This window comes from Scyliorhinus canicula, chromosome 10 (genome assembly GCF_902713615.1).
Source record: "Scyliorhinus canicula chromosome 10, sScyCan1.1, whole genome shotgun sequence".
NCBI lineage: Eukaryota > Metazoa > Chordata > Chondrichthyes > Carcharhiniformes > Scyliorhinidae > Scyliorhinus > Scyliorhinus canicula.
Genome location: NC_052155.1, coordinates 43,263,166 through 43,280,644, shown reverse-complemented (window position 1 = coordinate 43,280,644; position 17,479 = coordinate 43,263,166). Strand labels below are relative to the sequence as shown.

Sequence of the window (17,479 nt, the reverse complement as noted above, 5' to 3'; positions counted from 1 at the left end):
AGCGTGAACAGGAGCTCCGCAGTCAGGATAGACGGGGGGCTCTGGTTGCCTTTTTCTTTAAACACGTTCAAGAATTTGATGCAAGCTGCAACACTTTGAAGGTGACGTCGAAATATCCATTGTTGTCTTGCAAGCAGAAGATATCCGTTGCTTGAAACCCGCACCACTCGAGCAGCACCCGCTTCACGAAGAAATTCCGATCCACAGGCGACTCCCCTTCCGACTTCTTCACTGTAACTCGGACAGTGTTTCGCACTCCCCAGCCTGGTGGTCGGGATGCAGCTGCAGCCATAGCTCACCCGTTGAGTCTAAACTGTATCGGCGTTAGGCCGAAACCAGAGGCTTAGACCAGCATGAAGATCCACCAATGGCAGCAGAGCTGAAAATGTTTCCTCTGCAATGCCTTAAATCCCTCCGTGTTCTCCAATCGACATCAAAATCCTCAGCTTCCCTTGATCAAGTGTGCGCTTGATCTTAGCCAAAAGGCCGAGAAGCGATCCTGCATCAGTACACTACTGTATGGCATTCGCCTAAGGTTTCAGAGGTAAAGGAGATAGATCCCACGCCTCGAGTACCTTGGGAATCTGAGCATTAAAGTGAAACTAGCTGTCTCGCTTTAACATGTAGATTTTCTTTAAAAATTGATCGCGCCCACAAGGGGTGGAATTTACGTTGCAATGTCTTGCAGGATTGCATTAGATCTTGCGAGCCAGGTAGATCCGGGAGCGGGGTCTCCTGGCTTCTATAGGCCACACTGCGCTTCTTTAATATGCAGCGTGGCTGTAAAATCACGCCCATGGATTTCTTGCTTAAACCTGAAAGGAGTACTCCTGCTCTTTGTGATCCAGAAGAGATTCTGAGTAAAGTAACTTACCTTGCCCCTTCTGACTAGTCAACACCTCCCGCTGTGGTTCTGCTGCCAAACTGCAGATGGTGCAGTAATCCCCCTGCCTTGAACTAAAGATTATGTGACAGCACCAATGACAATAAAGATTAAGTAGGTCCCTGCCTGACTTTAGCGAGGGCCTCATCAATACCATGAGTCAAAGTCATAAAAAGTTACAGCGGCCAGGTGGATTGTAACTGGAATCTTCAAATTTTAACACCTCCCATTTACCCTCATCCCCACATACCAACAAATTCTCTTTGGACAAAGAGTTAAAATCCCACCGCAGTCTTACCCGTAGCTGGTTTTATGATTCATGGTAAGTTTACTCCATCATTGCTGTTATTCCTAAAAAGTCTTTGGAATATTGAAACTGCTTATTGGTCCTCTGTTGTTGTATTCAACCACGATGGAACATATGCATGGGATTACAAGCATGCCTTTTGCTCAGGCTTCTCGAAAACAGCAGCTTTTTGGAACAAAGGTGCTTTCCTTTTACAAATATTGTAACTTTAAAATTTAGCTTTGTTGTAAAATCACAGTGGATCTAATGTATAGCACTCTTGTCAGCACATGCTGTCAGCATCTAGTTCAAGCTTGTCTAACCAGTGTCCCACGGTCTGGATTGTAGACCCCAACCCCTATGGACAGCCCACCTAACATGGTTGGACATGCAACAAGAGTCCAGTGAATGGGCTTAGATTTGCAAAATGCTGCTTGCTGCTCATTCAGTCCCAGATTTGTTTCTTCCTGCATTTTCTGTAGTGAGCCGATCAGCAGCAAATGCACAGCGAAACCAACCTGTGATTGAACATTGGAAAGGTAAGTTTTTCAATTTTAGTTCTCTGCCTCCAGAGATCCGAGCATGGCAGTAAGTACAGAGGTGAGACTGGGGTCTGAGGGAGTGGGGATGCAGAGAGAGCACGAGCTTGGGGGCCAGAGGGAGCCAGGGAGAGAGTGCGGCCTAGGGAGAATCGGACTAAGAACAAGGCCTGGGGGAGCTGGAACAAGAGTGGAAGGGACGCCCTAAGGCAAGAGCAAAGGACCTAGGGGCCAGGAGAGTGGGCCCACCAGAAGTGTGTGTGTAGCTCACTCTCAGTCTCAGGTTTCTCATTGACCCTCAGCCCCTCATACCAACATGCACACTCACACGCTAATGGTCATTTTATTTATTACTCTTTTTAAAAAAATTATCTATTTATTGCTTTGACATTACATCTTTTTGCCCAGCAAATTGTTTCATTTTATAACACTGTTTTTCTTAAAATACAAGTTTAACGTTGCACCAAACCTTATGGCCAGAATTTTCCAGTCCTTCCTGCCAGCGTGATCTTCCAGTCCCATCAACAGTGACACCCCCAGCGGCAGAGAATGCAGGGTATGTAGGGGTAACACGGTGACACAGGGGTAGCACGGTGACACAGTGGTTAGGACTGCTGTCTCACAGCGTCAGGGATCCGTCTTCACATCCGACCTTGAATGACTGTGGATTTTGCATGTTCCTCCCATGATTGCGTGGGCTTCCTCCCACGGCCAAAAAAGTGCAGGTTCGGTGGATCGACCTTGCTAAATTGCTCCTTGGTGTTCAAAGGTTAGCTGGGGGTTACAGGGATAGTGCGAGAGTGTAGGCCTAGGTAGGGTGCTCTTTCAGAGGATTGGTGCGGACTCAATGGGCCAAATGACCTCCTTCTGCACTGTAGGGATTCTATGTAAAACCCTGAAGACATCAGCAGGACCAGAGGGTCCCGCTGACGACCAATGGCATGCCGCTTCTGCTGCCGGAAAGTATGCCATGGGGGGCTGGAAAATCCTGCCCTATCTTTCTGAAATTTGCTCATTGGCTCCTTGAATGAGAAAAAATTGAAATGTCGCTCCCCATGTGAAAAAGTTGAACAAGCCTGATCTAGTTTCCTGAGCGAATGCGATGATATAGCAGCTTTAACTTGCTTTGTAATTTGTGACCCCTTCTGATGAAGCCATGATTAGGGCAAAGGTTGCAGTAGATGTTAAAGGGGGCTGAAATTCTACGGCCAGATTAATCTTTAGCCCAAGTGTTGGGAGAAGAATGTGATAGAACCGGGATACATTCCATTTAAAGGAGGCCAGGAAATTTGGGAATGGAAGTTGTGAACAATCTTCTATCTGCACACATCTCAAGGATGCATGACTCCACTCCAAAAGGAAATTCTGCTCAGTACGTCTTGTTAGACCTGACAAAACCTGCAACTAATCTAAAAAGCTGACATACTGAAAAAGCCAGGAGTCCTCCTGTGCAAAAGGTACACCGTTCAGATAGGATGCTTCCTAGGTTACTGAAGGAGGATGGAAGTTATGGCGGTTCTGCAACAGCCTTCCAATACTAGAATGTTTGCAGCACTGAAGAAGGCCATTTGGCCCATTGAGCCAGTTGGCTTGCCCTGAGCAATTTAGCTAGTCCCACATTCCTGCCCTTTTCACAAAGCTCTTTAATTTGATTCTCTTTGGGTGCTTATCCAATTCTCTTCGAAAGCAACAATTGAATCTGCCTCACCATTATGTATTCCAAGTGGTAACCATTCGCTGTGTAAAAAAGATTTGCCTCGTGTCGCTTTTGGTTCTTTTGCCAATTACCTTAAATCTGTGTCCTCTTCTTCTTGATCCCAGTTGGAAGTGTTTTCCCCTCCATTTTGTCTGGACCCCGCATAGTTTTGAATTTCTATTGAATTTCCTTTCAAAACTAATTTTCTCTCAGGAAACTAGCCCCACCTTCACCAATCTCTCCATCCCCTCATCCCTGGAACCATTCATGTGTATTTTTTCTACACCCTTTCTAATTCCTTCACATCCTTTTTAAAGTGCAATGCACAGACTTGAAAACAATTCTCCAGCCAATGTTTTCTAAAGGTTCACTGCAACTTTCTTATCTTTGCCTTTATTCATAAAGCATAGGATCCCATATGCCTTTTTAACTCTTGTCTCAACCTGCTCTGCCACCTTCAACTATTTGTGCACATATTGTCCCAGTTCTTGTTATGTATACTTGGCTGAGAACGCAATCATTAGGAAACAGGGGAAACATTGCTTGATTGACAGCTCAAGCTCACTGCAGTCAATGTCACAATATTTAGCTACAGAAGGTGAAGTGATTTCAAGAGCTTGTGGTTTTTGTTATTGATGCTTTAAAAGCTGTGGATGATTGACATTCGTTTTGCCTTCTAGTGGAAAGACTTTTTATAACAAAGTAAAAAGTAATGAATTGATTACTTATTTAAGCTTTTTTTTCATATCCTACTGTCACTATAGGATTTATTAGTTCCATACAGTGTATAGTCGGTCCATGGGCATGGAAGTGCCAGAGCTGAGCATAGGAAGCATGAGGATCCGTAGTTGGTGGATGGAAGGATAGAGCTTGGGATAGGAGGCATGAGGAGGACCTTTTGAACTTGGCTTTGAAAAGATCCCCACATGCAGATTAGGGTTCACGACTCCTGAGGTGCCATGAACCATGACTCCTGCCTGACTCCATGAAGATTGAATAGAACATTTCTATCTCCTCAATGGAGCTGGCCAGGTTGGGAGTGCTGGATGCAGTCTCTTGACAGGAACCAGCTAGCACCCTTTAAAGGCACTCCCAAAAATCAGACAGCCCAGGAATCCCAGAATCGAGACCCACCTGCCATTTTTAAAGGGTTTCCAAGACTCAGTGAAAATCCGGACCCATATTTCCATATACCTATTTGCACCTGCAGATCACCAACCTCCACCATTATGGGGAGGGTTGCAAACAATAGTGGTGGGAAAGTCCAAGAACAAAATTAATTAGCATTGGGAAAATTCTGGGCAAAGCAAATAAATTATATGGATTTATTCAAAGCAAATTGTGTTTAACATAAATCATTGATTAAGTGCCAAGAGGGTTAATGGGCTGGATTCTCCATTGGCAGGATCCTCCGTTTGGCCAGCATTGCACTCATGCTCGCGGATTTCCTGACGGCGTGGGGGTCCACACAATGGGAAATCCAATTGGCCGGCTGCTGGGACAAAGGAACCCGCTGCCGGCAGGAGCGCACCGTACCAGGAAACAGTTGCAGTGGGACAGAGAATCCCGCCCAATCTTTCTCAGGTGGACTTTCAAAAGGCATTTGACAAAACACCACATAATAGACATGGAATTAAAGGGACAGTGGGAGCACGCATATATGATTGGCTAAGGGACAGAGGGGAGAGAGTAGTTGTGAATGGTTGTGTTTAGACTGAAGAGAGGCATGCAGTATTGTTTCCTAGGGTCAGTATCATGAACATTGGTCTTTTTGATCATCATTAATGAACTGGATTTGGTGTAAATAGCATGGTTTCAATGTTGCAGGTGATAAAAACTCAAAAAAACCAAACAATGAGAGGAATCGTAACAAATTTCATAATACATACAGGCGAGTGAAATTGTAGCAATAAAGAGGGCAGGATTTCATGGGTGTCAGGGTTTCCTGCCATGCCGCTGACAAAATTGCCATAAAACTTGCCCATGCTCCAGACAACTGCCCCGCAGCCAGTTAGCGCTCCGAGATTTGAGATGGGCTTTCCAGGACTTTGTGTGGAGGTGACGGGTGGGTACACTTGACCTACACTTGGAAAGCACTCCACCTCCCCTTTCCCATCAGAGACCCAAGGAGGCTTACCAGCCAGGTTCCTTGCCTATCACCAACTTCTTCCAGCCGGCTGCAAAATAACAACTGGGTGGCGAGTGTCCCTCAACTGCCCATTAAACTGGCTACTTAAGAGTCTCAATTGGCACACTGGTGGGTGGGCAATCCAAGGCTGCACGTTAAATCATAGCCAAGGCATTTGTGGGGGTAGAGGTTGGCAAAGCCATTCACGGAATTTTACCCACCTATAAAGTCTCCTGGGCTGGGGACTATGGCATTCTACCCAGAGAATTGTGAAGTGATGCATTTTTTTCCACCGACTGAGACAATGACATGCATTCAGGTATCACTTCTAAGCAGTCAAATGACTTGGTGCACTGCACAGGAATATAACCAGTACAGAGCCAATATCCTGGTCAGAAGAAGGTTTTAGAGAACACCTAAAAGATGAGAGGGGGAGGTGGAGAGGTTTCGGCAAAAATTCCCAGAATTTGGGCTCCGCGGGCTGAACGCACAGCTGGCAATAGAGGAACTGAGGTTGCATAAGAGGCCAGAGTTATCGGAATGCAGGGTTGTAGAACTGGTTGAGATTACAAAAATAGGCATACGAGGCCATGCCCTCTTAGAGAAGAAATTCTTCCTCCATCTCAATCTTGAATTGGCACCCCTTTATTCTGAGACTATGCCCTCTGGTTCCATGAGGACTGTTCCATGAGGGGAAACATCGTCTCAGCATTTACCCCTTCAGAATCCTATATGTTTCAATGAGATCACCTCTTATTCTTCCAAATTTCAGTGAGTAGAGTATCAACCTTTGCTCATAAGACAATCCCTCCATACCGGGGGTCATCCTAGTGAACCTTCTCTGAACCGCCTCCAATGAAATAATAACTCTCCTCAAATAAGGGACTAAAACTGCTCTCAACATTCTAGGTTTCACCAGTACCTTGTATAGTTGCAGTAAGATTTCCCTACACATATACTCCAATCCCCTGGAAATTAGTTTCTGAATGAGAACCTGAATCCATCTGAATGGGAATCTGAATTACAGTGCAAAAATACAGTGCAGAAAAAGCCCTTTGGCCCATCGAGTCTGCACTGCCGCATGAAAAGCTCCTGATCTGCCAATCCTAATCCCATTTGCCAGCAATTGGCTCATATCCTCGCATGTTAAGACATGCCAAGTACTCATCCAGGTACTTTTAAAAGGATGTGAGGCAACCCGCCTCCACCGTCCTCCCTGACAGTGTGTTCCAGAACATCACCACCCTCTTGAACTAGTGTACTCTCAGAACCGACCCTTCAACTGAGGGAAACAGCTGTTCTCTATCCACCCTGTCCAGGCCCTCATAATCTTATACACCTGGATCAGGTCGCCCCTCTTTTTCTGCTCCAGCGAAAACAACCGAAGCCTATCCAACCTCTCCCATAATGTTCAATTCCAGGTAACATCCTGATGAAACGCCTCTGCACCCGCTCCAGTGCAATCACATCCTTCCTATAATGTGGTGACCAGAACTGCACACAGTACTCCAGCTGTGGCTTCACCAATGTTCTATGTAACTCCGACATGATTTCCTTGCTTTAGTAATCTATGCCACAATTGATAAAGGCAAGTGTACCATATGCCTTTTTCGCCACCCTATTAACCTGCCCTTCTGCCTTCAGAGATCTATTTACAAAAACGCCAAGGTCCCTTTGTTCCTCAGGACTTCCCAGTGTGGTGTCATTCACTGAATATTTCCTTATCAAATTAATCCTTCCAATGTGTAACACCTCACACTTATCAGGATTAAATTCCATCTGCCATTTTCCTGCCCATTTGACCATCCCGACTATATCTTTGTGTAACCCAAGACTCTCAGCCTCACTGTTACCCACCCGGCCTACCTTTGTGCCATCCGCAAACTTACTGATCCTACCTCCCACATAGTCATCTCAGTCATTTATATAAATGACGAATAATAAGGGATCCAGCACAGATCCCTGTTGGACGCCACTGGACACTGGTTTCCAGTCACGAAAGCAGCTGTCTATTATCACCCTCTGTCTCCTACAGCTTAGCTAGCTTTGAATCCACCTTATCAAGTTACCCTGTATCCTATTGCATTTGCCTTCTTTATAAGTTTCCCATGTGGGACCTTGTCAAATGTTTTGCTGAAATCCATGTAAACTAATCAACTGCACTACTCTCATCTGCACACTTAGTCACGTGCTTAAAATATTCAATCAAATTTGTTGGGCATGATCTTCCTCTGACAAAGCCATGCTGACCTTTCCTGATTAAACCTTGCCTCTCCAAGTGGAGATAGATTCTTTTCTTCAGAATTTTCTCCAATAGTTTCCCGACCACTGACATAAGACTCACTGGCCTGGAGTTCCCTGACTTATCCCTACAGCCTTTCTTAAATAGTGGGACCACATTTGCGATTCTCCAGTCCTCTGGCACCTCTCCCATAGTAAGAAGTTTTACAACACCAGGCTGAAGTCCAACATGTTTGTTTCAAACACTAGCTTTCAGAGCACTGCTACTTCCTCAGGTGAATGAAGACTCTGGTTGAGACTTACTCAAAATTCACCTGAGGAAGGAGCAGTGCTCCGAAAGCTAGTGTTTGAAACAAACATGTTGGACTTTAACCTGGTGTTGTAAGACTTCTTACTGTGCTCACCCCAGTCCAACGCCGGCATCTCCACATCACCTCTCCCATAGCCAGAGAATAATTATAATTTTGGATCCGGGCCCCTGTGATCTCCTCCCTCACCTCCCACAGCAACCTGGGACACAATCCGTCCTGACCTGGGGATTTTTCCACTTTTAGGAGTGCCAACACCTCCAATACCTTGTCCCTCCCTATGACAACTTGCTCAATAACCTCATAGTCTCTCTCCCCGAGTTCCATATCTGCCTCCTCATTGTCTTGGGTGAAGACAGATGTGAAATATTAATTTAACACCCTACCAATGTCCTCTGGCTCCACCCACATATTCCCCCTTGGTCCCTAATGGGCCCTTCTTCCCTAGTTATCCTCTTCCCATCGATATACTTATAGAATATCTTGGGATTTTCCTTGCTTCTACCAGCTAGAGAATTCTCATATCCTCTCTTTGCTCCCCTAATTGCTTCCTTAAGCTCCATCATTCCGTTAGCCTTCCTGATTAACTGCTGCACCTGTGTGCTAGCTTTGTGTTTTGTACACAAGTTCCCCCAAGTCCCTTTGTGCTGCACTTTCTGCAGTTTTTCCATTTAAATAATACTGTTCTTTTCTCCCTTCCAAAATGAACAACTTCACATTTTCCCACATTATACTCCATTTGCCAATTGTTTTCCCACTTAACTTAACCTATCAATATCTCTCTGCATACTGTATCCCTCTGCCAACTTGCCTTTCCACCCATTTTTGTGTCATTATAAATTTGGTTGCAGTACATTTGCTTCATACCTTAGTCATTCATACAGATTGTAAACTGTTGCTGTCCCAGAACTGATCCCTGTAGAACCCCACTGGGTTACAGGTTGTCAACCTGATAAAGAACATCACCATGGGCTTAATCTTTTGTGAGATGCCTTGTCTAACGCCTTCTGGAAGTCTAAATACAGCACATCTACTAGTTCCCCTCTATCCACTCTGGTTGAGACTGCCTCAAAATTCTAATAAATTAATCAGACACTATTTCCCTTTCATGACTCTGCTTGATTAGAATATGATTTTCCAAATGTGCTGCCAATACTGCCTTAATAAATTGATTCCATCATTTTTCCAACAATATATGTTAGGTTAATCGACTGATTTTTGCCTCTCTCCCATTTTGAATAGGAGTGTCACATTGGGAGTTTTCCAATCTTTCCGCTCTTTCTCCAGAATCCAAGAACTTTTGGAAAATTACAACCAATGCATCCACTATCACTGTAGCTTTTTCTTTTAAGATCCTAGGATGTAAGCCATCAGAGCCAGAGGACTTATCTGTCTTTAGCCCCATTAGTTTGTCGAATACTACTTGAGTGATGGTGTTGATATTTAAGTCTTCCCTTGTATTATTTAATATTAATGGAACGTTCGAAGCATCTTCCACCGTAAAGTCTCTACCGCATTTTGCCAGCCGAACGGTCTCACTGAATTTGAAGTTCCATGTCTTTAACACAAGCTGTCTAAACTTTGATTACAGATTCCCACTGGACTCAATTTAGGATTAATATACTTGTTTATGATGCACTCTGCAACTCATGTGGAACCTCACAGCATGTATTAACTTAACTCCCTCTAATACGGAGAGTATTTAGTTGCTGAATGATTAAATGGTGAACAGTGCATTGTAATTGTATATAATATACTTTGTCTAGTGGACACAATGCTCCCACATAAAATTAATTACTTGCAGGACCTCCAAACCCTTATGCCCACTCCACATAGGGGAAATCACAGGTCCATATAAACATGTTCTTACACCTTCTCAACTTTTCTCTGTAAAATGTATATGTATATTTAGTTATAGAAATAACTTTTCACACAACTTTCATCTCATTCTCCAAAATTCTATCCATGATGATGTAAATTGGTACACAGCAAATTTAATATGTGTTCCATAAACCCTTGCTGTCATTGCCAGGATAGCACCCATAGCCTCTGAGGAATTGTTCCGACTTGACATCCAGTCCCTGAGAGCTCATTACATCCACATTTCTTTTTCTCTTTTTTAAATGAGCCACTGGGACCTAGCGGCAGTGGCTGGATGTTGTCCCTACATCTGTGTTACAGATTTCTATTTTTACTTGGTGGAAGTGCGGGGAATTATAAATACAGAATTATGGCACTTCAAAGCTGTGCTGAGCTCGCTGATAGCAATGAGTCCGTGTAATGAAATTCAAACCTTGTGTCAAATTAAATGTTTTTAGTGGTAATTGCTGTTCTTATAAGTACACTGGAGTGTGTTGTGTTTTACATGCAGTGCTTTTTTGGGTTCTCCATTCTCTCCCTCTCTTGAAGCTACTGAGTTATGCTGAAGTACAGTTCAACAAGTAGCTGCTGCATTCTCATCGAAGGGTCAGTCATGGTTCTGGGATGGCACTGCCACCTGTGATTCAGAAGCTTATGGGTCAAGTCCCTTTCCAGAGATATAGGGCAGGATTCTCCAATAAGGGGGCTATGTCCTCACGTAGGCGTGAAAACTGGCACCAACCACTCCGGTGTCAACAGCCCCCCGAAAGTGAGGAATTCTCCACTTTCTAGGGGGCTGGGTTGATGCCGGAGTGGTTCCCGCAGCTCCAGCCAGCGCCGAAGGGCCGGCGTGCGTCCGAGCATGCGCGGGGGTTCCCTTCTCCGGGTCGGCCCCCGGGCAATATGGCGGAGCCCTACAGGGGCCTGGCGCGGAGGAAAGAAGGCCACCAGGAAACCAGCCTGCCCGCCGATTGTTAGGCCCCCATCGCGGGCCAGGCCACCGACCAGCGTGGCGGGAATCCCGCCGGCGCCCGAAAAACGGCGGCAGAGAATAGAGAAGCCGGCGACGGTGTGGGATTCGCGCCTTCCCCCGGGGATTCTCCGACCCGACACAGGTTCAGAGAATCCCGCCCATAGGCTGACATCTCTGCAGCATCAAAGGAGTTTAGCCTGTTAGAGCTGCTTTCTTTCAGATGAGAAGTTAAACCAAGGACCTATCTGCCCTTATGAGGTGGATGTAAAGGAGCCCATGACATTATTTGTAGAGAGTGGGGGAGTTCTCCCAGTTCACTGGCTGATATTTATCCCTCAACTAATATTAAAACACATTGTTTATGTTACTACTGTTTGTAGACTCTTGCTGTGTAAATTGGCTGTCATGTTTGTTAATTGGCAACAATGATGCATATACTATCTGTAAAGTATATTGGGATGTTCTGCTAACATGAAAGATGGTACATGAATGTAAGTTTGTCTTTAACCCTTCATTAGTGAATGTCAGCTGAGGAAAATATAACAGCCATAACTAAGTGCTATTTTTTCTCAAACATTGTTATTGATATTCTTATACGCCTGCTTCTCTGATAATCATAGAATCCCCACAGTGTAGAGGGAGGCCATTTGGCTCATCAAGTACCCCAACCCTCTGTCCGCGACCTAGGCTCACTCTCCCCATAACTCCACCTAACCTTTGGATACAAAGGGACAATTTAGAATGGCTAGTCCACCTAACCTGCATATCTTTGGACTGTGGAAGGAAACCGGAACACCAGGAGGAAACCCACGTAGACATTGGGAGAATATGCAAACTCAACACAGACAGTCATCCAAGATTAGAATTGAACCTGGGTCCCTGGCACTGTGAGGCAGTAGTGATTACCACTGTGCCACCATGCCACCCTTTTGTCCTTACATCCTCAGTGCCAACTCGCCCAGTATCCACCATTTGCAGACTACTGATGCCATGCTGAGATAAAATAAAGTTCTAAGCATGTATTACAGACTTCACTGCAAGAAAAAAAATCTAAAAGCCCATTCAACACATTGAAATCCCATCAAGTAACCAATCTTTCATAAAAGCATTTGCATTCATAGTCCCAAATCAAAACAACTAATCTCTGTATAAGCACCATCATCTTTCATAGCTTTTCATAGAATTTACAGTGCAGAAGGAGGCCATTCGGCCCATCGAGTCTGCACCGGCTCTTGGAAAGAGTACCCTACCCAAGGTCAACACCTCCACCCTATCCCATTACCCAGTAAACCCACCCAACACGAAGGGCAATTTTGGACGTGATAAGTTGCGGTAGCAGTCGAGCAGAAATATATATATATATGTATATCTTTTAAGTCGTTATATTGGTTTTGATTTATAGGAACATTGTACAGTAGTATAGAGATATCTGCAGAATGGGCGTGTTATATATATATATATATATATATATATATAAATAATATACACAATAACAAAGAAAGAAAAACAAAACTACACAACTATAGGAGTATACACAGGTACGTATATAGGGGCAGCTCGTGTTTAAATATAGATACTGGGAATGGGGAGGCCTGGCTTAAGGTCTCCCCTCCGTGTTGGACTTACTTTGTGTGTGTCACCTCCTAGTATTAAAACATACCGGGGCATATTTAGCGCCACCTGGGAATACATTTGGTGTGGTCACACCCATGTATCTATCTCATGTAAAAAAAACTACAGAGCGTCATGAACACAACCCAGTTCATTACGTGAAACAGCCTCCCATCCATTCCCACTGCCTTGGGAAAGCGAGCAGCATAATCAAAGACCCCTCCCACCTGGGATATTCTCTCTTCCAACCTCTCCCATTGGGCAAGAGATAGAAAAGTCTGAGAACACGCACTAACAGATTCAAAGATAGTTTTTCCCCCGCTGTTACCAGACTCTTAAATTACCCTCTTATGGACTGAATTGATTTCCCCACACATCTTCTCTACTGAGTAGTACTACATTCCTTATGCTTCACCCGATGTCTGTGTCTATGTATTTACATTGCGTATTTATCTTGTATCCTATGTGTATTAATCTTGTATCCTATGTATTTTCATGTATGGAACAATCTTGGACTGTATACAGAACAATATTTTTCACTGTACCTCCGTACACGTGACAAATCCAACTCCTTTGTCCTCTCCTGGCTCCTCTGCCTTGTTGCCCTGCAGCCTGGTTGGTATATCCCCTTCTCCTCCCCAGCCTCCTTACCTCCTCAAGGAACCCTAGCCAAATTGAAATCCATGGGAACAGGTGGGAACTCACCACTGGTTGGGGTCAAACCTAACAAAGAAGATGGTTGTAGTTGTCAATGGTCAATAATCTCTGTCGAGGACATGGCTGCAGGGGTTCCTCAGGGTTGAATCCTCGGCTTAACCATTGTCTGTTGCTTCATTAATGATCTTTCCTCCATCAGGTCAGAACTGAGGATGTTTCTTAATGATTTCACAATGTTCAGTACTATTCACAACTCCTCAGGTACTGAACCAGATCGTGCCCGCATACAGCAGGATCTGGACAACATATTGTCTTGAGTTGACAAGTGATTGTCACATTGTTAGGGTAGCACAGTGGTTAGCACAGTTGCTTTACTGCTCCAGGGTTCCAGGTTTGATTCCTGGCTTGGGTCACTTGTCTGTGCGGAGTTGTTCTCCCTGTGTCTGCCTGGATTTCCTCCGGGTGCTCCGGTTTCCTCCCACAGCCCAAAGATGTGCATGGTCGGTGGATTGGTCATGCTAAATTGCCCTTAGTGTCCAAAAAAGGTTAGGTGGGGTTACGGGGATAGGGTGGAGGTATGAGTACAGGGTGGAAGTATGGGCTTAGGTAGGGTGATCTTTCCAAGGGCCTGTGCAGACTTGATGGGCTGAATGGCCTCCTTCTGCACTGTAAATTCTATGATTCTAAGTGCAAGGCAATGGCCACCTCCAGCAAAAGAGATTCTAACCATTTAGCCTTGGCGTTAAACGGTATTACCGTCGCTGAGTTTCCCACCATTAATATTCTGAAGATTACCATTGACTGGAAACATTTATGAACCCTTCCAATCAACATCATTGGGACGTGCGCCATACTTAGTCACAAGGCCGTTATTGTGTCATCAGCCGGCCCACACGCGATGCTCCGTCCCCGATAGGCCGAGTTCCCGACGGAGCAGGCCATGTGTGGTCAAAGTTGGCGGGAACCTGGCATGCTGGCTGTGGACAGTATCCAGCACCCCCACACTCATCTGGGATTCGTGCTGCTGGCCAGTGGGGGGGTGCTGCACGAGCTGGAGGGAGTGGTGGGGGATGGCCGGGGGGGTGGGCTCTGGGATCGTGGTGGGCGAGTTAGGGTTCCAGCACGGCCGGTGCAGCTCGTCAGCCCTGCGCATGCACAGCCAGGGACTCGCTGATTCGCCGGCCGTTTTTCGCATGATCCGCGGGTGTTCCAAGTGGCTCTGGTGCTAGACCCTCACCAGAACCCGTGAGGGGTTCGCGCCAATTTTCCCGTCATGAATTGCCTGCAGATTCTCCTTTGGCACTGGCACTTAGCCTCAGGAACGGAGAATTCCGCCCCCTGTCTACTTTCAGAAACTTGCAGTTGCTGGTGTTTGCTGCTCTTCCAATCACAGTCTATTTCTCTCCCATTTTGTTGCTGTTAAGCTCAATAGTGAGCCCGGCAGCAGCAAACATGGGAAAGGAACTGTAATTGGAGGAGCAGTCCCCTGCAGCAATCTTCAGACTCACTGACCCATCTCACCAACATTTCAACCAGGTCTCCACAGGTCACATGGAGGGATAGTGGGCCATGGTTGCAGAAGCTTGACGTAGGAACACAAAGGCAGCAGATGGATGGGGACCCGTGCATCTGAAAGTTTCCCTCCAGGTCACTTGGGACTATACCATCGCTGTTGCCAACTCAAAATCCTGGAAGTCCTTCCCTAACAGTATTGTGGGTGTACCTACACCACGTGGACTGCAGTAGTTCAAGAAAGCGGCTCACCACTGCTTTTGCCAGGGAATTGGAGATGGATAATAAATGCTGGTCTTGCCAGCAACATCCAAATCCTGAGAATGAATATGAAGAAATAATTGTTGTTTAAATTTGAGGTTTGTTTGACATTGTGTGTGAGGGGCTGTTAAGGCGTTTCGGCATCCAGCTGAACCAATTTTAGTATTACAACCATACAGATCAGGAATCAATAGCAAGGGAGCATATACTGAGGATTATTAGAAGTGGAATACTTCAACAAGGTGATTATTGAGGTAGAAATTATGGCCGGGATTCTCTAACCCGTCGGAGAATCAGCGGGGGACAGGGGGGTGCAGTGGGGAGTGCGAGAATCGCACCACGCTGCCCTGGCACCGCCTTACCGATTCTCGGGCGGCACGGATCGCCGCCGTGCCGGTCGGCCCCCCCAACGATTCTCCAGGCATCGACGGGCCGAATGCCCGCCGAGTTCGGCCGAGTCCCGCCGGTGTGATTTACACATGGTCCCACCTGGTGGGACCTCGGAGTTCTGCCTGTGGGGGCCGTCCAGGTTTTGGGGGGGGGGGGGGGGGGGGGTGGAGAGGATCCAACCCCAGGGGTGACATCCATGGTGGCCTGGCCCCGATCAGGGCCTACCGATTGGTGAGCGGGCTTGTTCCGTGGGCTAGTTCCGTGGTGGCCTATGTTCCTCTGCGCCAGGCCCCTGTAGGGCTCCGCCATATTGCCCGGGGGCCAGCACGGAAACGGGAACCCACGCGCATGCGCAAACTGGCGCCGGCCATGGCGCGCATGCGCGAACTCGCGCTGGCCATGGCGCACCGGCTTTCGGGTGCTGAAGCTGCGGTCACCACTCTTGTGCCGTACTAGCCCCCTAGGAAGAGGTGGATACCTGCCACTTGAGGCCCGTTGACACCAGAGTGGCTCGCGCCGCTTTTCACGCCGGCGTGAACTTGGCCGCGAGATGGAAGAATCCCGGCCTATGTATTTTGAAATAGGAATTGGACCACTATTTGCAAAGACCAAAAGTGTAAAAAGATACTGGAAATGGACAAGGAAATGGAAATGGATTAACTGAAACCAGGTGCACAGCTGGTACTAACACAGTTGTGATGGGCCAAATAGTTAAATTGTTTGCTATAAATCCTATAATTCTGTTGCTATTATGTGGGGATGCCAGCGTTGGATTGGGGTGGGCACAGTAAGAAGTCTCACAACAGCGGGTTAAAGTCCAACTGATTTATTTTGAATCACTAGCTTTCGGAGTGCAGCACCTTCCTCAGGTGAATGAAGCTTGCTATTAACCACCTTCCTTTTCTCTTGCAGGGAAACCAATTCAGATCAAGCCCAGATTGTGATCAACTTCTGAAGGCAAAACTGTATCAACATCCACCAAGTAGCTGGGAAACAGAAAGGAAACTTGCTCGATACGATTTATTTATCTTAAGATGACTAGCGGATGATACAATTCCTACTATTGTTTTGCACAAGCATTTTACGTGTGATTTTTCTCTTGTACATGATCCAGATTGTGGGCCTGGAAGAAAACCTTCAGGAACATCTCCGTTACAAATGTAGCACTGTTTACTCATCATTTCCACCTCCCATTCAAGGGGAATGAAAGTAATTGTATTTGAGCAACGATTCTGGTATGAATTGGCTGTTCAGTTTCCGAGCCATGGAGTATGTTTTGGGGTTATTTTTCTGTCCCACAACAGTGGAGCAACATTTATAAATTGTGGTCTTTATAACGTTGTAGATTCTCAGTTTTGTTTTAAACTCAGCTGCCTCCAGTTTTATTAAATATGGTAGAGTTTGATTCCTGTTATTTTGTCTGGTGTGCAGTACTGGGAACTTTGCCTTGCCTAAGTATGCTTGTGTATGTTGGGAGCTTTACTCCACATGTAACCCATAACCTGACTTGGGAATTCTTGGTATTTACATTGAATGGTAAGGCGAAAAACTGTTTCGTTCTCCAGTAGTAGAATACCTAAATAAATTCTAAATTTGCCACTCAAAAAAATTAAACCCAATCCAAGCCATTTCTAGCTACCATTGAATCCGATTTGTAACTGTGAACTAGCAACCGTCAAGCTGCTTAGATACATTATTTCATCTCCTTGTTGAGTTTTTAATTATGGTAATGGTGATAGTTGATGAAGAGTGCATTTTGTTTGATATGTAGCGGTGTCTATGAAGTTAACAATTTTCAATCTTTCTTTGTAACCAGGATCTGTCAACAGTCTATATTTTTAAGACTGAGATTATGCACTGCCTTCATATCCAATATATTAGAATGGACAAGATTTCAAAATATTGCTGCTCGATGCCATGGATTAGGATTCCATTCAAGTCCCAATCTATTCAGCAACAATGTGCTCGGAATCTGTGACGTGGCAGAGCAAAGGAGAATGGAAAATTTGCAGGGTTGTCTCAGCTGGGTAATCTTTGGCACCTTTGGCAACTGTTCACACCAAGTGTTTAGCAAGTCAGTGCAGACATTACTACCTGTCATCTTAGCGGCCAGGTTGACAAAGAATAAAACAGA

General features: G+C 45.6%; 1 protein-coding gene across 2 annotated transcripts in view; it reads left to right on the top strand.

Annotated features, from left to right (window-relative positions):
- zc3h3 (zinc finger CCCH-type containing 3) overlaps positions 1-16,954 on the top strand; it is a 315,450-nt gene extending 298,496 nt beyond the window's left edge. For both annotated transcript variants that reach the window (XM_038808835.1, XM_038808836.1), the window contains exon 12: positions 16,258-16,954. In XM_038808835.1, the coding sequence (XP_038664763.1) occupies positions 16,258-16,289 (32 nt within the window). In that variant the 3' untranslated portion in view covers positions 16,290-16,954. The remainder of the gene's footprint in view (positions 1-16,257) is intronic.
- Positions 16,955-17,479: the final 525 nt, after the last annotated feature.